Source organism: Pungitius pungitius, chromosome 11 (genome assembly GCF_949316345.1).
Source record: "Pungitius pungitius chromosome 11, fPunPun2.1, whole genome shotgun sequence".
Lineage (NCBI taxonomy): Eukaryota > Metazoa > Chordata > Actinopteri > Perciformes > Gasterosteidae > Pungitius > Pungitius pungitius.
This window is the reverse complement of record NC_084910.1, coordinates 10,463,227-10,487,665: the sequence shown is the minus strand read 5'-3', so window position 1 is coordinate 10,487,665 and position 24,439 is coordinate 10,463,227. Positions and strand designations below refer to the sequence as shown.

Genomic DNA, 24,439 nt, shown 5'->3' with positions numbered 1-24,439 from the left:
GTATACTCCCTGTCATCAACAGCAGAAATCAGGCCGGTGATGGCAGAGTTCTTGGAGAATTTTGCAGGTGTCAGTTAGCAGTTGTTTTTTAAGTTTTAAGATGTATATGGAGAAAATGAATGGAGTCAGACGGTTTCTTGTGGGGTCCCCATATCTGCATATACTGTAGACGGTTGGTGAGGTAATCCAGGATCCATGCAGAGAGGTGGTGGTCCACCCCTGTCTGGACTAGCTTGTCCCTTAAAAGCAAATGCAGTATGGTGTTCACATCATTCTCACAGTGCTTCCAGCCTTTTCTAGGTGGAAAAGGCATTTTTCTATGAGGTAGATTAGGGGGGCAGACACGTAGGCAAACTAAAAAGGGTCCAAAGATGACCTCACCAGCAGGTGGGGGTGTTTAAGGACCAGCCTCTTCAAGGTCTTCATTAGGTGGGATGTTAAGGCCACGGTCTGACGACCGTAAGTACTGGTAGGATGTCTTCCACAGCTGTGGTACTCTGCCTAGTTTCAAGCTCAAGTTAATCCACAATCCCACACAGCTGGTTTGCACAGGATCTAAGGGGCCTTAAACTGATTCCATCTGGACCTGTGGCCCGCCTCACCTTTATATTCCTCAGTTGTATCCTCACCTGGTTGGTTGTGAAAGACAAGGACAAGAAGGTGGGGATGGGATATTGAAGCCTATTGTGGTGGAGGGGCTGGTCACAAGGTGCAGTGTTTGAGGAGTGTGGAGGGGAGTAGAGAGTTATGAAGCAGGGGCTAAAGGGAAAAGAGTGGGGGAATCCTATTTGCTACTTGCTGACCTGACATAATGGGGAGGCAGCGGAAAGGGAGGCAGCAGTACCCCTGCCTTACTGAAGAGCAACTTGTTCTATAGTTCTTCATCAGGTAATACAGAAAAATGGCATATGCTAGCTCAAAACCTGTCACAAAAAAGAACGATCCCGCAGTAGCAGCAAGCAAAGAGGGAAGAGCCCACTGCCGAATCCCTTTTAATTGGCCTGGAAAGGCTTGGGGCAAAGGCGGCTCGCAGCTCCAGCCACTTGCATTACAAGTACTTGCTGCTTCCGGGAGCCATGGACTAAGTGCTTACTGTGCCCTCTCACTGGCGAGGAGGGACGGTGCCCCCTGCTCCTGGCGCAAACAGTCCTGAGTGCGTCCCAACCGCGCTGGGATGCACAGGTGTTGATCAGCTCACGTAAAAGGGTCAACGGCAAGTTCGCCAACCAACCCGACCCATTTTGAAACACGGTCCAAAAACTTGTGGCGCAATAAAAGTGAAGGCCGGCAAATGACGGCAGAGGTAGGATCGCGGCCTTTCGGGGTCGGGAACACCACTTGCTAATCTCGTCTGGAAGTGGCGTATCATAGGACCCGGAAAATGGTGAACTTTGCCTGGGCAGGGTGTGGCCAGAGGCCGGTCACCGTGTCCGAACTGGGTATAATGGCGAAAGACTAATCAAACCATCTAGTAGCTGGTTCAATGTAGACCTCCGGCTGATTGAAAGGGAGTCAGGTTCTGCTCCCCAGACCTTGAGTGGCAGAGATAGGCGCCACGAGGCAGCCAGTGCAGTGGCGGAAACGATTCCCGAGAAGCTGGTGGGACCCCTGGGAGAGTTTTATTTTCTTTGTGAGAGAGAGGGGGCAGTGGTCTGGTATGGCGGTTCTAACGGAAACGTATGAGCTCTCGCTGGCCGTTAAAAATCCAGAGGAAAAGGTGTATATTGCGCCAGACTACCCAGGTCGCCATGGTGAACAATCTCTGGCTTGTGAAATCAAGGTAAGAAGGGATATTATTGTTAGGATCGGTATACTTGTTCAACAATATCTCTGTTCATTGCTTGTTGTCCACCGCTCGATGGTCAGTTGCGAGCGAGTTTGCCCACAAGTATGGCAGAGTGGTAGGGCAGAGCAGTAAAGCATTATTGCTAGATTTTGGAAACTTGCCATGTTAAATCAGCACTGAAAGTAATCCTTCAAAGCAAATGGCAAAAAAAGAAGGAAACAGTCATGAGTGGCTAAAGGAGCCCCTGCCAATAATGGAATTTCTGACTGTCAATTACATTGTTCTGATCTGGCCGAGCCATTTTTTGGGTTCAAAATAAATTGTCTTCTGTCACTTTCTCTTTCACTCTGCTGCTATATTGGTCCAATGCATAGGACGAGCTCTGCATTATAAATGGAAGCATGAGAGGGCCTTTTAATGTTGAGAAGTGGCATTAACAACAAAGCTACATTGTTACTGAGGCCATCTTCATCATAACAGTATGCCCTGCGTATTGGTTGGTGTTGTCTTGACACACAAATTTGATCTGATCACTTGCAAATAACAGTGGGAACAGACAGACAGATTTGATTTGCGATAGGTGGTGGTTTGGGCTGCACTCACTACTATTTTTCAGAGCAGGGTCAGGTTACCATAGAGCCATTAGCCATAAGAAATAATGGGTTTTGGCGCATAGTTCTCGGTGAAAGGCCTTCTACACATTATTTTCCAGGGAGCTGGGGTCAGAAAGCCTTAAACATATGATCTTGTAGAGATCACGTCTTACAGTACTTTTTGTGACAGATGGGAAGTTTCCTGTGCTAGGAGTTATTCAGCTGTTTTGTACTGTTCATGTGTCTTTAGGTAGGCCAGGGAGGGCATTGCAAGGTAGGGAGAGGGCTTTTTAGGGGTATCCTTCTCTGTCCCTACTTATGTTAAAGCCAGTTTTATTGGAAATAGAAACTTCCAAGCCACAAACCACTTCAGTGCTTGATTTTGACAATAGTGAGTGAGTAAATATGGGAGAAACGAGAATACCCAACAATATAGATATGCAGTCACACAGAAACATATAGGGAGCAGACCCATGAGACTTGTTTACTGCAATCTGTAACTGACTAGCACTTCAGAAAAGGTTATTTTCTTGGTTCTGTATCGTTGCATTGGCGGTTAAGGGGTAATAACGGTACAACTTGGGCAGAAAGCTGTTCCATATTCATTATCATAATGTTGTTATATGTACTTAAATAAATTCGGTGATGCAGAGTCTAAGGTAAAAAGTGATGGGTTCACAAATGGAGCAGAATAAACCATTTTGTCACAGAATTCCAGAGGTGTTGTTCACCCTTCATAAAAAAATATTTATAGGTTTTTTTCTGTTTCCAAAACCAATGTGTTTTTTTCCAACATAATGAGTGGTTCTAATGTGCAACCAGCCAAAGAGATTTTGTAGTTGACCAGAACAAGAACTAGTGGCGCCATTTTACTGCATGCCTTTAACACAAAATGGTGGTGTGCAACTTAACCCTTTAAAGACCGACTACATCTAGTCCAGCAGACAGGTAGGCATGTCAGATCCACGGGTTCCCCAGTAACACTGATCATACTCGTGTAGCATGATCTGAGTGGTGCTGCACAGGGGAGGTCCAAACCCCCATTTAGCACTTCTTTGATCGGTACAGTTCCCTGCTCGGGCACGCGGTCCTGCCTACGTAGTGGGTGCAGGAGCAGCTGCAGCAGCAGCAAGACGTGAACCGTGGTGCTGTCCCCCGGAAGGAGTCGTGCTGCTGCCCCGACCGTCGCTGGCTGTGTCAACCAAAGAACATGCAGGGGCGGGCTCTATCGGAGTACCCGCATCTTGTTATTGGTTCTAACCAGACGGTTGTATAACGTACGCACAATTTCGGATACATTGTCTGAAATTGCGCAAACACAGATAATGGAGGCGGATTTTGATCCAACGAAGATACGCGGGGCACGTCAAGCCGTGTAGTCCGCGTCGTGCGGGGATAAGAACTAACGTTAGCTTATAAATGCACGGATCCCCCTCGTGTCACTATGCAGTAAGGAGAAGAAAAAAGGATCTCCTCACGATATTTTGACGGACGCCATCAGGCAAGGGGGATAGTCTTCGTACACCGACAAAGAAAGCCGACATGTACTCTCCTAGGAAGTAATTGCTTAAACACGGACCGTATAGCTGAGAAGATCCACAAAGGACTTTGTGGTGAAGCACTCAAGAGCAACACGGAGCACTGATCTGGTAAGAGGTCCTGCCAAGGACCAGCTGCAGAGTCGTTAGCTAACGGTGGTCCGTGCTAGCTAGCATGGGGCTATATCAAGTGAGGCACTGCTAGCTAGTTAGCTTCACCCAGAACCTCAACCAGCGTCATTGTAAATCATTCCAACACGTGTCTATGGACGCAAACCTAATCGCTGCTGGGGTTGTGTTATTTGTTTCTTATTTGTGTGATGTCCTTCATCCAGGCTGGCTAAATGTGAAGTAGCCTACAATGTCACCATAAGAGCAGCAGCACACGACTTCTAGGTTTTAACACACACCGTCCTTTTCTAGTTAAACACAACATGGGGTGATTAGGATGCTCATCTCTGCAAGGTCTATCAACCAGAATGAGACGTATGAAATAGTCTGGGTAGTATTTAAACCCAAACTAATAATCATTTAACGTTATGTTCCCGTGGCTTGTTAACCTGAGGCTTTTGCTCTATTTAATACTTTATTAAATGTTGAGTGCTCTCTCACTATGAGAGCTGTTTTTGGTCAGGGGGAATTCATAAATGTTACTGAAAAGTAACATAAGGAACTGACAAAATTCTCATATTTTATATATATGTATGTGTGATTTATATATTAACATCACGTTTACAATCAAGCACCTATAAAATCCTACTTCTGTATTGTTAGTGGTACCATAGCTGTGTAGCTTCCCCCCCAAGGCGAACACATCAGTTAAATCCTTCCTGTCAATATGACATTTGTCCTCAGTTTGCAATGTTTTTTTCTGATTACGATAGTTATGAGGGAAGAGTCCATTCTTTTAGACAATAGTGTAAAACAAAAAAGCTATATACTGTTTGTTCATCACATTCTATATTCATTGCTATACAGTAGTATGATTTAGGCACCCCCTACTACCTCATTCTAGGCAGATTTTGCGTACTTACTAACTTTGTTACACACTTTGTACTTACTAACTTTGTTACAATAAAGCTGGAGCTACAATAAAATTATTAGGCCATGAAATTGTGTGTGCAAGCTGATCTGCTTCAATCCTACCACACAAGACCAGTGCTGCCAAATGTCACAATTCAACTGCAAAACGCTGAGGGACATCGTAATCATCCGTGTCTACTCGTGATTTTTCTGCTGTTTGAACTGTTTTTGAACTGCCATTTCTGTCAGGTCAGAGCAGTCCGATGCCTTTTGTGGGTGCTGATAGCACTCCTTAAGGGGTAAAGACACTCATAAATGGCTTGTGCCACTTCTAACTGGAAACGGGACCTCTGAAACCATGACAACCAGTACTCTCCTTGTCTAGCTGGCTGTTCTCATGTGCTTGAACCCAATCAAGTCCTCTGTTGTCATTTGTTCCTTCATCTTCACCACATGGCCCAGACAACTTAAAATGGCGTTGACCCATCCATCCAAAAATGCTCTTTATGATGTTCTGCATGATCGTATGATAGTCTTTCAGTTTTGAGGGTATGATTTGATTTATTTGATTTTGCTGTTTCATCTTAGAATAGTTCTCACGGCTGTGTGTCCTGTGTGGGCTGCATTGTCAGTTGTTTTTCCATGTCATGTATTCTACATCAATCCCACGGAATCTGAGTGAAGAATTATAGTATTTAAAAGTCTTACCAAGTTCCAGACCACATTTTTACATAGATTTAATTACGTTCATAATTTTGTTTCCCCCAACAATTTACAGTGCCCCTGACTGCCATGACCCCTCATTTTGACCTTGGTGCTCGTCTGAGAATTGTATGGCCATCGGCCACAGTGGCTTTGAGATACCATCTTTGCTTTTCTCCTCTGTCCCGTCTATACCGTTTTTAGACACCAGTCTTAAAAGCTTAGCTATTTAGGACAATAGACTCGCAGGCGTCTTGTACCCAAGCTGACCTTGACTGCCCTATATATCCTGCCAGATGCGCTGTTGCACGTTTCTGTTGAAAATATGAATCCTTTTTTAATGGAGTCCAGGCGGATGAGCAAGGAAAGCTCTGTGTGCTGTGGCATGGAGGGAGACCAGTTGCAATTCATTGGACTTTTGCTGCTTACAGCTAACCTACATACACTCTGTCTTGGAAGGAGCACAGGAGCAGATAATCTACAGTGCCCTTACTCAAAGACAGCCTGCTGGTCTATAATGATAATTTGCCATTTTGGTGATTATTTGGTTTATGAAGAAAAAAGGTAAGCCAAGACCTTGATCAAAGACGTTTATAAGCAGCGTTGTGAAAAGGTCTGGACTAACAAGAATACCTTGTTAGTACCACAACTATGTAATACCAGTACCATTCAATTATCCACAGATGTTTGTGCACAGGGGAGTTCCGTCCCGGTGGGCACATGCGTACACATGTGAGCATGGTCCCACTAACGGACAAGGAGCAGGAAGAGTCTGCTAGTACTCCAAGCCAGTGGTCTCTAACCATTTTTTTTGCCTCATGGTGCGTTTTCATGTTGGACAATATTTTGCGACAGGTCTTAAAGGCATGTGGAATAAACACAACAAAATACCCGGGGGGTTGTTAGTCGTAGCGGACTGGCCAACGAGGAGTTGGGGAATGTACTTGTGCGCTCTCTGTCCACTGGTGGGCGGAACTGTCCTGCGTGGCGAGGAGTGGATAATTGTAAACTCTTGGTGATGCATGGGAGGTATGTCAAGAGGGACGAGCGCACTTAATTAGGAGAATAGCTGGTCAATTTTCACAATATAACAGTTTCCAGAAAAAAAAGTTGAATGACAAAGATAAAAGTTCTATATTATTTCTGTGGTCTATTGCTTGGGGACCTATGCTCAAAGCTATGAGAGACCGTCTGGTGTGATGTTTCCTTCTACCTCAAAGCCCATATAATATTTCCCCTTACTGCAGTCAAGTAAATCAAATATGGGTCAGACAGTCTTATGGTTGTTCTAGTAGTTGCTTCTTTTATTTTAAAACTAAGCACTTGTTTTGTAGCAAACATGAACGGGCAGTGTCTTCAATGGACATCCAACTTCCTCTCAATAATTAAGTAACTGCATACAATAGGCCTTACATTTCTGTTATATCTTGATCAAAGTGGGAGCCATGTACTAGCAAATGAGCTCCTTACGCTTTTGTTAAATTAATCTTCGATCAATTCACATTACCAGATTAAATACCAGGTTCGGTTGAGATTTGATTGTCAAGAACTCCAATCCAGCAATGTAGGTGGGTAGCACAAGTTTAACTACGAATGTACTGCTGCCACTTACTTTTCGGTACTTACTTTTAAGTCCTTGCCAAGACAGAGTGCTCTTATGAGAAGGAGCTGAGGAAAACAGAGAGCAGCAGCTCCCAAATGGGTGTATTGGGGATTTCCAATTTTGTGCATTTGCTACAGTTGCCGATTTAAAATATGTAGTTAACCAGTTAGTAAATGGTCTAGCTGGGCGGTTGATCAGGCACAACTGACAAGAAATGAATTCCTCGTTGACGTAGTGCAGTCTTTCCCAAACCTATTCTGTCGAGCACTCTGTTAATGGTATGGAAACATGGAAGTACACCCTCACTTATTATTCAGTGTTTCCCCCAAGCATTATATTGAGGGTACGCCAGATCACATCAGAATACATTTTGAGGATTCCTTTCTTTAGTAGAACAGGTCTATACCTTGCTTTTCACTTAGCCACGTTTTTTTTAATCCTATTTATGCAATGGCCTATTATTTCGGGCTCTACACTGACTCACTTTGTTTTAGTTTTTTTTTTTAAAAAGGCAACCAAGTCCCACATATCAGTGACTGCTGTAAGTGGTCTTTGTTTTACAAATTGTATTAAAGCAAGGTTGCTGGTTTTAGATAGCCACTCAGCTTTGATCTGTATTTAGCTCTTTATTGCAGCAACTGCTGAAAACCCTGTTTTCACATAAATGGAATGTGGCTAAAGGCAACTGTGTGCCCATTTCATTTTGCCCTAGTAGTGGATATTCTTTCTCTTCTCCAATCCAAAACCCAGCCAGTGAATTGGATGTGATCTGTAGTCCCCATATTGCGTCAAATGTCATGGCAATGTACTGCTCTTCCTCTGTGGAATTGAGATTCTGCAGGTTGTAGTACTTCTGAAAGTGCTTTTGCGGGGGCGAGATATGAGCCTTCATACATTGAACCATTATATTTTCCAGCTCCTGAATGTCAGGAAATGCCTCCATGTTTTCAAAGGAGTCCACATGTTTGTTATGTAATCTTTTAGCTGTGAAAAGTGTTTTGGGCTTTGCAACAGTAGATTCTGTCCATTGACCTTCTGAAATAGAAATAGGCAAACCTCCTGTAAAAAGAAGTTTCATGAAACTTGTGGGCAAGGTCATTCCTTTCTTCAGTCAGGAACACTAATCTCATCCCTCAGCTCAAAAAACCCTGGACGGTACCTTCCCTCGTGAAAGCCATCGCTGTGCCACAACAGCTGTGTGCTCGGAAACACATTTCTTCACATATTGATAAAAATATCCTGTATTTCAGGGGTCTGGTTTTTATGTAGTCAGTAGTTGTGATTGCAGCCATAAGACTAATTTGAGTATGGGACGTAGCTATTGGGAGGCCAGGCCTCTCTGTGAAGGAGGCAAGTGTCCACCGTGCTTTGGGAGGGATAAGTCCGCTGCGTTTACCGGCCACGCACACTCAGTCCTCCCACTTCAGATCTGACTCTGAAAGCAAAACGTCCCTTTGATTTTCTGCATCAATCATGCCTCGTTATATTTTCATACTACCTTTTTTTGTGCCTTTCATATGATAAAGTGCCATATCTTAACCGCTTGTTAGGGTCCAAGCAGACCGACAGTTGCTCCTGCAAGGACCAATTGAAATCAAAAGGATTATTACTCTGATTTTTGTTGATTTATTAGGCTAATTTTTAGGGTAATACCCATGTCCAAATGTTTTACACTTGTCAGAAGTGTGTTTACTCGGTGTTGGATATAGGTTTCATAAATATTGCTTCAAAAATGCACAGGCTACGCCGCTCGCAGAGTATGTACGACTTACTTGACAGTTGACAAACATGTCCCATTGATCTACAAAGAAGTCTGAGACCTATAACATCAGCCTATAATGGTTTCTGCCATTTAGAATTTTGTGAAACTCCTCCAACTGTAGATCATTACCATGATCGTTAATCAGCACCACACAAATTATTTCAAAAATCCATATGATATTTAGAAAGATTCTGACGGTATCCCGGTATTTGACGGTATTGGGGTTGTCACGATACCGAAATGATGAATTTGATACTATATCTGCCGAAATATTACAATACCCAATACTTGCGATACTAGAATATCTATGATAGTAATAAATGGAGACATAATTAAAGGGCCATTTCTCCCTTTTATTGAAAAACAACAATGAAAATTGTGGCCCACCACGCCATTTTATGTGGCTTAATTCACACGTCAAACTCGCGGGGCGTCCGGTGCGGCCCGCCGACGGTGTCCCCTCTGTCAGCCCCCCCCTATCGGCTGAACAGGATGCCGGCGCTGCTTCGTCGAAAACTTCCAGGGGGTGCTACGGAGGCAATTTTTCACTTTTGATCAAACTCCACATCAGGTCTGTAAAGGTCATCACTTAGGACACTCACAGAAGAGTTTTGGAGTTTGCCAAGGCTCAGAAGATGCGAAGATTGTGTCGTCACGGCAACAAAGGCTTATATTCCCAGATTTGAAGTGGATCAGATTAAAGCGCTAGAAGATGGACCTCCAACTGTAGAAATTTGCATTGACCTAAGCCGATAGGTGGCGCTATACTTTTTTGAAAATCACTGCATGGCAATACTTATAGGCCTACACAAGCATCATGAAGCATAAAACATTTCTAGCCAGAAATATCAATGTTCCTTGGAGTTGAACATTTCATAGTGAACATTTTGAAGGAAATCGTCAAATATTGTCCAAACTGGGCGCAAGATCACGCCCAGGTAGTTTTATGAAAACTCTTGATTTTAATAACTTTTGACCCCACGGTTGTCAGGATCAAGTTGCCTGATTTTGAAATCGATCGGATTTAAACTCGGAGGAGTTCGTTTGTAAATGCAAAAAATGAAAAGTGCAAAAATACAATGAATCACTATAGCGCCCCTAATGTTCAAATATTTTGAAAATATTTTGGGATGTTCTAGGACTCAATGTGAACATGTCCTAAAGATTTGGTGAGGATAGGCCTTAATAACTTTGGAAGTTATGTCTTTCCTTTCTAGGCCACACACCTTACAAACTTCATTGGTCCATAACTTTAATGAGATATGAACGTTCGCAAAAACGTGTTTTTCACAAAATTCAAAATGGCAGAAAAAATCGGTAGGCGTATTTCTATACAATGATTGACTCTTTTGTAGAGTACATCATAAATACATAATAAAGTCCCCAAAAGTGCGAAGTGGTGAAATAATAAGAATTTCTACAATAACAATAGGGCTAGCCCGACTTTCAGTCGGCTCAGGGGCTTGAGATAGACTTGGTCTAACTTTCTGGCTCCTCACGCAAAAAGCAAATAATTGTGGGATTCCATACACATATGAGTGACCAGCACAAGCACAGCATCGTTTTGATCCAAAAATTAAGCCTGAAAAGTGATTATGGCTGATACTAGTAGTACTAGCAATATTAGTAGTGGTTGTAGTACTATTTGAAAGAGCAATAAGTATTCAACGAAACTGCTTTATCCTAAGCTTCATGGTTGAAGGAAAAGGAGGTTCTGAAATGTCCTCTGTAAGACTTGAATAACTTCAGGTCCTGTCAGACTGCACTAATCGGCTAATACGGTTTAGCTGTGAGTCAAACCGAGCAGCACAAGTCTGAGTAACCATTACAACGGAGCCCTTGCAGTCACTAACGAGCTCAAAGGGCAGAGAGAGACAGTGATGTACACAGAATCCACACCTCAAACAAAATGTCCCCTGGAGAAAAAAAATATAAAGGGTATCCAAAATGATGTGATTTTGAGAGACACAAAACATCAGTGTACGTGTGTGGGGCTGCCTTTCAGCAAATTGAAGGAAGGATGAATGGGCAAATTTACAGAGACATTCTTGACAGAAATCTGCTGCCATCTACCAGGATGAAGAAGATGAAACGAGGGTGGACATTTCAGCAAGACAATGATCCCAAACACAGAGCCAAGGAAAAACTGGTTTCAAAGAAAGAAAATAAAGCTGCTAGAATGGCCCAGCCACCTGACTTAAATCCACAGAACATTATAGATTTGAAGACTGTGTGGAAGAATGTAGGGCTGGGCGATATATCGGTATAAACGAATATATCAATATATTTTTTAATGGGATATGGAATTAGACAATTTCGCATAAATCGATATATTTCAATTTGCGCTCTGAAAGCAAGCTGCCGACCCGGAGCGCTCTGCACTGCTTCTCGCCCTCGCCCCGCCCATCCTCGTTCACGCGCAGAGGGGGGAGGGGCAGGGACACACACAACAAACATGGAGGAAGCAACAACGTCTGCGCAGCGTGCGGAGGAGGAATTGATTCGTAAAAAAAAGCAGTGGCTCAGTAATTTGAAGATGGATGTTCGGATTTAAAGTATCCGATGAGCAACAAAACAACGTTCAGGTTTTCTTCCCTTTTAATGTGGATAAAATATCGGGATATATACCGTATATCGGTATCCAGCCAAAATATACCGGGATATGACTTTTGGTCTATATCTCCCAGCCCTAGAAGAATGGGCCAAAATCTGACCAGACCAATGCATGCGACTAGTTTATCCATACAGGAGGCGTCTTGAAGCTGTCATTACCAACAAAGGCTTTTGTACAAAGTATTGAATCAATACTTTTTCCCTGTGCCATTTCACATTATTACACATAACTTTATTTCTGAACTTCTTGTTTTGGATTCATTTTATGTGTGTATTACTTGGGTTGTTACCAACATCTGGTGAAAATGTCATGTCAATAGCTCCTTTGGAAATGTATTTGATGAAACATGGTGATGTGTTCAATACTTATTTCACCCGCTGTATGTCTGCAGATTTCTTTTGGAGCTAATGGGGCTTGAGACAGACTTTGTCTCACTCTCGGCTCCTCAGGACAAAAGTAAATAGCTGTGGGATTCCATACCCATATGAGTCCGACCAGCACAAGCACGGCATTGTTTTGATCTAAAATTGAGGCCTGAAAAGTGAATATTGTGGCTGTGAGGGCAAAAGTGCCATATTTCTTTTACCTGATTCTGGCTCTCACTCTAAATTTCTGGAACATTCCAAAGCTGCTCTCTACATAGAAAGCCATGTAAAACTCAGAAGAGGACTGAAAAACTAATGAAACATAATTAGTGATTATAGAAAAGTATATCAACAAGCTGTTTTTTTTATAAAATAGTTTAAAATAACATTTACAAGTTTAAGTGTTTTTTCTAGCTGAAAGATTGGCAATGCAGAAAAGGTTGAAAGTTTAAGAGGATTTGAAAACAAACTCCATTTGAAAACCATGTTTTAAAAAAAGTTGATTTTAATATCAATTCAATCATAAGCGCTAGAAAGCTGAAAAGTCATAGCTGGACTGTTGCAATTCGCGAGGTTTCTGTGAGACTCGCTGAGGACAGTAACTGCAAACAATACGTGGTGTTATGTCAGACACCACAAAAGTCTCCAATAAAACCAAATAAGGTTGCTGGATTTGTCGCTGGTCGCTTTTGACAAAAAGTCACAAAGAGGGTTTGCAAAGTCAATTTACCAAACAAAGGATGTACACAGTCATTTGGGTCACAACTTCCGGTTCACAAACTTTCAAAATAAATATCGGCCAGTGGCCTGTTTTTTGATTTGTGTTTTCCTTCTTGGTTTCTCAATTGATTAACGGAACAAATATTTTGGGGTTTTCGGTTTGTCAATAGAAAAACGAAAGAACCAATTTACACGGATTCTAATGACACAAACTTTAATTATACCACTGTCATGTAATTCCATATGGGTTTTTAGCTTGGTCTATGTTAATCAATAGAAAAGTGCCACCCACATATATTCAGAAGAGCAGCACCAGTGCTAGAATTGACCTGCATCTGACTTCTTTTTTTTTATATATTAAAAAAAACAAAACTATTTGAATAAGCAATTAAAAAGACCTAGAAAATTGACAGCAAACATGGTGTTTTCACAAAGTAAAACTGAAGAGTGTGAGATTTGTTTTTGATTGGCTACTGAACTACATTTTACATTGTTTTACCGCAGTGCCTGTGTGTGTTGGTAATCAATTCACACCACCCTCGCCTGGTATTTGATGTTGTTGAATTGCATGCCAGTATCAGACCATCTCTAGGTGCCTTTTAGCCTTTAATCATTTTCTCAAGCAACAGCTTTCACTGCCATTTTATCTTGTAAAACATGTTATAATGGTACTAGTAATAATGGAATTTCTTTGCCTTTTACAGACTGCCAAGATTGACTTCTTACAATACTTAGACAGCGGGAGACGTTTAACATCAGGTACAAACGTTTTTTACATTCGTTAAGATGTGTGTCTGTGTGGTATTTTTGAGAACATCATGTTTAAAGGAAGTTAGATGTAAAATAGCTTTCCTTTGAATAAACATCTTAATTACAGGATGGTTGGATTGATTGCAATTATTTTCTACATTCAACAAATGTGTAAACTCCTTGAAGCTAATATTCCATCTACTTTTAAGACTCCATTTGATAAGTTCACATGTTTTCAACCCAAGTGGGTATTTACCAGGAATATGTTTTTGTAGGAAATGTCCTATTTATGATTGCTTGGACTGTACTTTTGTACCTGACTTTGCCACATTATGCTCAGCAAGTCGCAAGTGTTGGCTATCCCCCAAATCTGTAGTGCCAACCAGCTCTTTCTCAGATTGCACTGTTTTCTAATGCCAGATCGCATAAGCATTTCAGCATGTTCTGGTTCTTTCCAGGTGTGTAGGTCATGGTACTCATGAAAAACAATTAGCGGGCATTTTCCTGGGGGCTGTGTTGGTTGGGACGTGTTACTTTAGTGACTTGGCTAAGATGCCAAAACATAAAAATGTGCGCTAGAATGAATGGCCGAGACTGCGCCTTTCCCAATGACCTTGCATTACCGGCCTACATTACGCTTCATTTAGCTGACGCCTTTATCTAAAGCAACGATAAATGTACAATCAGCAAACCATGAGCCAGGTTGATTATTTTTCCAGGAGTTCTCTACAGTGACACCTGTGTCAAGTTATCCCCACGACACAAAGCCGGAGAACATTACCACACTCAATCTCTATTCAAGCAGACTGAAGCTGCAGTCCTTCCGAACTTTTTATCTGTTTGCAGATCCATGCGTTTGCCTGACTTGAAAGGCTTTCTCATTCAGCCTAATGGCTTCCTTAACTGCAGATGACCACTAAATGGTTCTTCGATGACATGTGCCCAGGAATTTATGTCCTTTCTAGGCTTTCTACATGGCCAACGTGGTTTACAATTACTCAACCTCTCCTGGGATATGGAAAATTCCGGGTGTTCCTTCTTCACATTCACAATACATGTGGGCTTGGTAAGTCCCATCAATGTTAAGCCACCCGAACCCTGCTGATAAATGCCTCATGTCAACGTGTCCCATAGCAAAACACCCAACCAGCAACTGTTCCCCAGGCCAAATTGTAAAAACCATGGGTTAAAAATGCAAGTCGCTTTGGATAAAAGCATAAGCTAACTGACATGTAATGTAATTGACTACTTTGTGTTAACTGATGCGACAATTGACACGGCGCTCTGTTTGGATATTGAGCCCATATGGCAGCCATTGTGTTGTTCCAACAACAACTCCGGTTCTTAAATCACTCGTGGTAGGACTGTCAAAATAGGAGCAAATTTGTCATTGCTCAGCCCACCGGGAACAGTGTACCAGGCAACATAACTGTGAGGCTCCTAGGAACTAACAAACCCCATCACAACTATAAGAGAAAGCTCTGTAATGTTTTTTTACAACGGGTATTTGTGTTGTCCAATCCCCCCATTTGTGGCAGGCCACATCTCACTAGCCAAACTGTACAAAGACATCACAGTATATTTGAACTTCATCCAATGACACATTAATGTAGACAAGATTTTTAGAGATTTTTTTTTTCTTGGGAGTTTTAACAATATAATATTGACCAATGTATTTCCATGTATTGTAGATTTAACACATCACCCTGGATAGTCCCACTCCTTGTGAGTCCAAGAAAAGGTCAGATTTGTCTTGTCAAGTATTTCTTTAAAGTGATAATGGTTGTATGTTTTGTAATTATATTTTTATGTTTTCAGGATTGGGCAAAAAAAGATAGGGCTTCCAATCCCTGCAGAGGATGGCTAATGGGTGGGATTCATACTTCCATACCCTTCCAACTCCATCAGAAACAAGCCCTTTGTCAAGGACATCGGAGTCTGAGGGAAGTCTTACCCACCACATAGAGAACTTCATTGGACATCATGACTTTCCTGACACGGGGATTTCACATGGATCCTCTGCTACAAACTCAAACTTCAACACAAACTATTACTCAAATTCCTCTTTTCAAAATCCAAGTTCAGATTGCCTTTATGAAAGATACAGCAATGAAACCCCATGGCAAGCGGATGGAGAACAAATGGTTAAAGATTACTTGCCAAGATGTGGGAATAGTGAAATCTCAGATTTTGCCACCGATGGACTATTGACACCAGGATCTTTTGCAACAGACCTACAAGACTGTGGAATGCTTGCTAAATCACTTCTTGAGGATTACTCGGATGTCAGTAGCTGCTCGGATGCCGATGTTGGTGAAAAAAGGCCCTCCTGTAAATTCATGGCAGGCAATTTGGTTTCAAAACCTAAAACTCATGTTACTACAAAGCCCAGCTCATCAGAATGGCTTTTTACTGATGCTGGAAACATGATGGTTCCAACTGAGAGTCTCTGCCCTAATAAGTCTGACACCAATGTAGCCATGTTAAATGTAAAGGCGGAAGAAACCATAGTCGAGATGGAATGTCGAGATAAAACTGTCAATTCTTACATAGAAAACAATCAGTCCTCCATTACTTCTAACATGGTGACTTCTACAGTGAGCAAGACTGTTGAGGAGGAAAATGGTGGTGGTTGTCCAGAACGGGAACAAAAGGAGGACGTCGACAAAGATTTAATTCAAGAAAAAAGTTCAAACATCTCCACAAGTAGTGATGAAAAGTTTACCGACAATGAATCTGTAAATATCTTGACTACATTGAACAATGTGCAAGATAATTTAGTGGAACGGGTTCTAAGAAAAATTGAGGAATCATTGAATGAAGAAACGGATTATACCAACTCCAATAATAATCAAGATAAAAATATGCCAGAGGACAAGCAGGCTGAAAGTGAAGTCCTAAGAAGAGAGTCAAGTTTGTTAGAAAAAGAGACTTTTGATGAGAAGACAACACTAAATCTCAACTCCACTGATAGTCAAGATGAAAGGATTGACTGTCAGGAGAAAGAAATTCCGTCATATACAAATACACTCAACAATTCCGATGTTGAATCCTGTTTGCATATATCTGACACTCAGGTTTGTTCAGATCCAGCTGTTATGAGTGATGGTCATTTCAGCAAAGCATGTGACCAGACTGAGGAACGTTTTGCAAGTCATTCAGATCCTGCCATACAGCTAACCAGCTCCAGCGCAGATTCAAATCCCTGTCTAGAAAAAGAATGGACCAGTGCAGCAGAGAATACAAATTCTCCAGATCCTGTTTGCAGTGCCACTAGTCTTCTTATTGATAGTAACATGAACAAGCAAGTTGTTGTTGCTGCTGATGTTGAATCCTGCTTGAAGCCAAGCAGCTCAAACAGAGACTTAAATCCTGGTGTAGAAACTGAATCCCCACCTTCCTCCGTACCAGGTTGTAGTGACCCTGCCCTGACTGGTGACACGAAAGAGGAAAGTTGTTTTAATGGTTTACAACATGGCTCACAATCAAACCCCTTAAACACAGGCACAACTACCTCTGTAGAAAGGAAATTAACAAGTCCAGCAGAGAACATAAATGCAACCTCTCCTCAAGCTCCCTCACAGCAGGGCAGTCCAAAGGCTGTGGAACAAGGAAGTCTCAATGGAGATGTTCCTGAAAATGAAGCAGAGTTGTTTAAAAAGTTGAACACTGCAGAGGAGGCGTCCTTGTCCGGCATCCTCTATGGTGAACCACTTTCACGGGACGATTCTTCATGTGATGCGAATGAATCCAAACTTGACATAAGTCCCTACCCAGACACTTCTTTGCCCGAACCTGACCGTAACAGTATGAACTACTCAGAAGGACAAGCACCGCAACTCATGTCTTCTATTGAGTTGAGAAAAAGCCTGCAACCTGTTGTAGTATTAAGAACATCAGAGCCAGCAAATGGAGAGGATAACTCCTATCATTGCGCGAATTGCCAACACACAACTTACAATTTACATAATTTAATTGAACACCACCACTGTTGCCATTCAGTGCAAAACTTCCAGTTTTGCATGACTTGTAATGTCTACCTGATGGTGAGGAACGAACAATCAGAGAAACATGTGTGTTGTCAGACCAACGATGGCCCTTTGCTCTCTTCAGACTCGAGCTTACCGACGCAAAAAAAACGCCGTGGCGGCCACAGGTGCATTAGATGCAGACTGGTATTTTCCAAGCTCAATGAATATATCAAGCATATGCGATCTCACACTGGCAAAACTCCCTATAGGTGCAATGCATGCGGATTATATTTTACACAGTCTTGTAGCATGCGAAGGCACAAGAAAATACCAGGCAGATGCAGGGGGTCAAAAGTTAGATATTCAAATGCTGATATCAAGGAAACTAAAAGACCAGCACAAGACGACCATCCATTGAGCCAACCGTGTCCAAATCTACCTGAATGTTTTGTAAAGCTGGTCGACATCTCTAAAACTCATCAGTCTTCAATTGCAGAGAAGTTTAAAAACCACTTCAACAACAAAAACAAAGGGGAAGATCCAGCTGCTGAATCAAGTCTGCATACCACAAAACACAGTGGAGAAAGAACTCCAGAATTGGATGGAAAATATAAATGCCCCATCTGTCCACGGCTTTTCAAGTACTCCTTCAACAGAGCTCGTCATTTGCGTGACTGTGTAAGAAACTCCATGTGTGAGGGGAAGGGGAAAATCGCTGGTAAATATCAGTGTCCCTTGTGCCATGTTACCTTCACTTTGTCAAGCAATCGATACAGACATGTTAAATCAATTTGCCTGAGAGAATGTATAATTCGACTTTCACAATCAAGGGCAACGTCAAAGGAACAGCTTCAACAGAAAACAACTAATGAGATTGAGCAGAAGACACAGTCTAGGAAAAGTGAATGGAAAAAACGTCCTAGGGAATCCGCTCCAGCTTTAACATCCCTTCAAACTGTACAGCGTTACAAATGCAATCTTTGTCCAGCTGTTTTTTGTCATGCTTCCGGAAAGTACAGACATATGAAGAAACATGAGCTGTTTAAACTCACTGGCAAAATGGTCAGATACAGGAATTCAGTTTCTTCCACCATGACTAAACCAGCAACTTTAAGTAGCACAATTGCTGAAGAGAATGAGACAACTGGCAGTGTTGTTCTGAGCTGTAGGTTTTGTGGTAAATGTTTCAACACACCACAGTCACTAAAGAAACATCTTCGCAGTCATAGAGGTGAAAAGCCATACCGCTGTCTGGAATGTGGCAAAGCGTTCAAAAAACGCGCCAATCTCATTGGTCATAAAATTGTTCACCGGAGGAGGATACAGTGCACTGTCTGCCAAAAGATTTTTCCAACTGTTGGTGATCTAATCCAGCACAGAAGCTCTCATCTTAAAAGGGGAATGCTTCAATGCCCAGACTGTCCCCTACAGTTCCAGTATCCTGCACATCTCCTTAGACACGTGGATTCCCACAAAAGAAGAGAAAACCGGACAAGTCAACTCAGAGAGAGACCTTCATTAAAACCACAGGAGTCCTTGGAATCTGTAAAAGAACCGACTGGGCCAAAGCAGCTTGAGTGTTCCCTATGCAAGGAAGTATTTGAAGATGCCCAACTACTAAGAAAACATTGTCTTGCACATATATCTGGATCCTCGTTAAACCAGTGTCCGTTTTGCAAAGCGGATTTCAGTAATCGCCGCTATTTGCTGCGCCACATGATCAAACATACTGGAGACGCGCCCTTTTCCTGCGCTAACTGTGGAAGACAGTTTTACCGTTACTTGTATCTGAAGCTTCATGGAGAGAAGTGTTTGCCTGCTCAAACCAGAAATGTGACGACAATATACTCTGACACTAAGAAAGGGACACTCGTGTGCTTATACTGTCCACGGAGATTTTCAAGGAAAAATCGCCTTAAAAACCATCACAATGGCCATAAAGCAAACACTTTGCGACCATGCTCAAGATGTGGGCAGTGCTATGGATATACAAAATTAAATCATCATCAGAGGAACTGCACAGAAACATCAGAGTTCAAGAATGGCTTGCCATTGATCAATGGTGATGTCAGCGAAAGCAATTCACAGGCAAGGCAAAATGTCCCCATAATGCCTCAAAAGTCCAATGGAACTCGTATGCTTCCATTGAAATGTCCACACTGTACAAAGAGGTTCAAGTACAGGTCATTACTTTTGAGACATATTGTGTCTCACACTGGGGTTCAACCATATGCATGTATGCACTGTGGACAAGGTTATAGAAACCAGTCGACGTGTTTGCAGCATGAAGCTTTCTGTGATGGTATCCACAAAGAAAGGTCGTCGAAAGTCAAAGGTACTGCTGCAACTCAATTGTCAAAGATTGACAGTCTCAGTGAGACTGCGCCAAAGCCCAAGGCAGAAGGGGAAGTCGTTTTAAAGTGCAAATTCTGCACCAAGACCTTCGTGAAATCACGAAGCTTGAGACGTCACATTTTGACACACAATGAAGTAAAACCATATCGCTGTAGGGCCTGTGACTGCTGCTATTCAAGGTATGATTACCTCAAAGTACATCAGACTCGCTGCAAAGGAAAAAAAAAACGCTTGGAAGTCTGTATTCCCAAAATCAGTTTAGATGACATTGGCAAAGGTTGGCAAAATAAGTCTGGTATGCTGGCAGTTGATGTAAAGCATGAGGCATTTGAGTGCAAAGTCTGTACAAGGAGCTTCTCCGCACAGTCAAAACTTTCCCGACATGTCACCATGTTCCATATGACAAAACTATTCAAGTGCACACCATGTGGCTCGTCATTTGCTCACGAAAAGTCTCTGAGAAAGCACAGGAAGAAGAAAAGGTGCAAGACTATCTCCAAAGAATCGAACGCATCTCCTCCGCTGGAGACAGAAAATGTGACAACGCCGCTGAAGGGGGTGAGAAATCGATTAATACAGCGTATGCAACCTTATTTGAGCAAAAAGTACAAATACGCATGTAATTATTGCCCCCGTGCTTTTCAAAATGCCTGGCAATTGGACGTGCACACCCGTCTGCACACAGGAGAAAGGCCGTATGCTTGTGATGATTGTGGTGAGAGATTTATAAGGAAGGATTACGTGAAGCGTCATTCCGTGAAGTGCACTAAAGAAAGAACGATTGTAATGCCGACATCCAGGTCCACGGTTTTCCAAAACCAACAGTCACCCACTAAAAGCACACCAGAAGGCTTTTCTTGTGCATATTGTAGTTCCCGTTTCTTGCTGTTTTCACAGCTTCAAGAGCATTTTTTAAATGCACACAAGCCGGAAACAAAGGGTCCACCAATGTCCTCTTCTCCATTACAACACCATTTGTCAAATATACCAAACATCAAAAAAGAGCCTTTGGATGAGAGTTGTGACAAAGAGTTCAGTGATGGTGCTACATTGATAGATACAGATTCAACTGTTGAGAGTAAGGTCCCCAATTTATTGTCCTGCCAAGACTGCGATGCGTCCTTTGCAAATAAAGCTGGACTAACTAGTCATCTGCGTGTGCACTCAATAGGGCATCCTTATAATTGTATAACGTGCAAGAAGGGCTTCTGGAATAAATGGCTTCTCCATAATCACAAAAAGAAATGTAGATTTGGCCACATTTCAAAGAGAAGTACCACCCAACAGTCACACGTCCCTTTGAAAGCAGAGATTGATTTTGTGCTGAATGACTCTGTTCTAGTGTTCAAAGAGGCTTCTGAATCTAGTGGCACTGGCGTTTTGCAGACCAACTTCTCCTGCAAAGATGAAGTAACTGACAAATCCCCAGACAATTCTGAAGAACAGGTACATAGCAGCTCAAGTAATGAGAAGAAAGCTGTTCAGTACCAATGTTCAGAATGTGATAAAAGCTTCACTGATGGCTTAATGCTCATAAGTCACCTTGAAGACCATGGAAGACAAGATCAAGCGAAAAAGCGCAATGCGTGTGTAGAGTGTGGGCAGGTGTTCGCTAATCAAGGGAATCTTGTAAGACACATGAAGATGCATGACGATGATCGGAAATTCCCTTGCCCTGAATGCGACAAGACTTTTAAGAACCAATCTGAAGTAGATATCCACCAATATAGCCATGACCCCAATAGGTCTTTTACTTGCAGACTGTGTAATCAAGGGTTTCAGAAAAGACAATCTTTGTGTGATCATTACAAAGATGACCACCCAGACAATATGTTTACTTGTCGTTTCTGTAGCAAGGTCTATTCAGTAAAAAAATCTCTTGCGAGACATTATAGAAGATGGCATCGAGATGAGCAGAGGAATCTTGGGAGAACTGCTCAGGAAAAGAGCTCCACAGCGCAGCAATCCAGCAGTCAAGTCAGCACAACTGGAGAAAGCGATGAAGATAGAAATACCGGCAGTGAGGGTAGCGACTCAGACTCTGCGCCCTACTTTCCATGCCACGTGTGTGGAAAGACATTCCCAACATCAGAAGGTCTTGAGGACCATCAGCTGTGTCACCTGGGTGAAAAACCGCATGAATGTGCAGAATGTGGTAAATGTTTTTTCCAGGCTTCTCAGTTGCAGCAGCATGAACGCATGCACAAGTCAGAATATCAGTGTCAGGCATGCGGTAGGGGTTTCGTCACGCTCTTTGCGCTACGTAAACACAAGCATACTCATGGAAAGAACCGTCCCTACCGTTGTTCCAAGTGTGACTTCAGTTTCGCAGGGCCGTTGAAGTTGGCAGAACACATGTCCACCCACCGTGAAGAGAACTTTCCCTGTGATATATGCAATCGTGTGTTTCCCTCCAAGAGCAGCAGAGTTGAGCATCGGAAAAGCCACTCAAAGACAAGTGACTGTCCCCTTCCTCTAGTTAGGGAAGAACACGCCATGTCTGCCTCCCTCTCTGAAGGCTCATGGGTATCCCCTAAAGAACTCAAATATCGCTGTGGTGTTTGTAGTGAGCGTTTCAAAGACCCAGAGGAGCTCTCAGAGCACGGTTGCATGGAAGCCAAAGAGCGGCCACACTCATGCTCGGACTGCGATAAACATTTTCTGCATGCCTCTCACCTGGAAAAGCACAGAACCACCAGTCACCTATCGCTGTCTAACAGGGGATATCGGTGCAACCAATGCAACAATAGCTTTTCCACCTCTCAGCACTTCCTCTACCATCTGAAGAGCCATGGCGTAATCGCAGCAGAACTCAAACAAAACACTAACGCTACAGATGTGGCTCAATCAAACGGTTTCATATGTCCAGTTTGCCATCTGTGTTTTTCCAATGCTGCAGAGTTGATGAGTCATTTCCCTACGCATTCCGATGGTACTTTTGAGTGCCAAATTTGTAAAGTGACATTTCCCTCTAAGAGTAAACTTGAAGAGCATGAGTGCCATCATGCAACATCAGCTAAGGAATTTGAATGCAAAGAGTGTGACCAGAGGTTTTGGGGAAAAGATTCTTTGAAGCAGCACCACTGTTCCCACCAAAAGGGCACATCAAAAGAGACTGAACACTCCCATCCATCAGCCAAGACCTCCGAACCCCCTCATTATCAAACAGCAGGAGAGGAGGAAGAGATTGATGTTACTGGAGAGGACTTTTTCAAATGCTCTGTATGTTCAATACAGTTTTCCTCAAAGAGTGCTCTTTTGGAGCATCAAAATAAATGGCACCCAAATGAAAAAACATTCAAATGCAAGCTTTGTGGAAAGAATTTTGCCAGGAGGCGGTACCTCGTATTGCATGAGAAAAGGCATCTTCAACTGTTGACGTTTAAGTGTACGCAGTGCCACTCCACATTCAATACAGCGAAAGAGCTGTCATTGCATATGAGATCGCATGCAGAAAAGGATGTTGGTAAGTTTCGCTGCGATATGTGCTACAAGTCATTCAGCGAGTCGTCTGATCTGAAGCAGCACCAAGAAAGTCATGTCGGCCAAGTTGTATATGAATGCACAGAATGCGACAAAGCCTTTGCTTTTCCCCACCTACTGGATGAACATCAACAGACTCATGCTGGGTCCTCTGTGTAAATCCATCCTTTAATCCCTTCCATGCCCTCCACTTGTTATCACAACTTGACTCTTAGTTTGTATTTTTGACTAGCAAATAATTTGTCTCATAACATACCATCTTCTCCTGTTTCTATGTACAGTGTGTGTATATGTATATATTATTTTTTTTTTTGGAATATGAGATTTGTATACAGTAATTGAGCCAGTTCATTTCTTGACAGTGTTTTTAAATCTCTAAAAAAAACATGTGTAAAGCTGTAACATTAAACTTTTGTGTGATGAAGCTGGTGCATGATGGGATAAATATAGAAAGTCTACTGTAATTTGTAAGATTAATGATAGGAAACTGGTCATTTTAATCTTGGCATTTTCTATGACTATTTACTGTATAATTTTTCAGTTAAACCTTTCCCTGTATATAATGGCTTGCATTTTCTTTTCTCAAGTTGCTAGTGTGAAAGTTTACTCTGTGCATTCAACATTGAAAATATGTTTTATTCTTTTGAAACCACATGTTATTACTTTCTTAAGAAGTTTGACTTGCATTCAATTAAGGAGTAAAGTCAACTGGAAAATCAATTTGTGTCTTTCTTTAGTTCTGCTTACCTTCTTTGTATTTCTGTGTACGGTGTAGGAAGTTAGAAAAAAGTTAGCTTGCCCTGAAAAGGCCACAAAAGAAAATTGCCCAAATATTTTGTCAAATGGTAATGTGGCAGATTGGTGGTTATAACACCTAATGCCCACATCAGCTTTTGTGTACTGCTTATGGTTTCCCTTTTTAACTGTTTTTCAGCAGCCCCCTCCAAAAATACTTAAATGTAGCAGTTTATTTGGTTTCTTATATTTAATTGAACTAGCCCTTTTAGAGTATATATATTTTTAATTTTAAGAACTTTTATTTTTTGAATATCACAAACAAACATTTATATTAAAAGACAAATCTAAAATGGGAGATAAAGTAGGTCAATCTAAAAAAAGTTTTACTCATTTTATTTTAAGAAAAATATATTTGAATTATGGTAAAATTAGTTCA

At 42.0% G+C, this 24,439-nt stretch overlaps 1 protein-coding gene across 2 annotated transcripts; it reads left to right on the top strand.

The window, feature by feature from the left end:
* Window positions 1-3,601: 3,601 nt before the first annotated feature.
* Window positions 3,602-23,995, top strand: znf1035 (zinc finger protein 1035). 2 transcript variants are annotated; one of them, XM_037453786.2, is made up of 4 exons: window positions 3,602-4,028; window positions 13,411-13,465; window positions 15,148-15,197; window positions 15,275-23,995. In XM_037453786.2, exon 4 carries the CDS (start codon window positions 15,316-15,318, stop codon window positions 23,422-23,424), a length of 8,109 nt encoding a protein of 2,702 aa, XP_037309683.2. In that variant the 5' UTR covers window positions 3,602-4,028; window positions 13,411-13,465; window positions 15,148-15,197; window positions 15,275-15,315; the 3' UTR covers window positions 23,425-23,995. The 2 variants fall into 2 exon arrangements, with proteins under 2 accessions (XP_037309683.2, XP_037309684.2); XM_037453787.2 differs by lacking the exon at window positions 15,148-15,197.
* The last annotated feature ends 444 nt before the right edge of the window (window positions 23,996-24,439 follow it).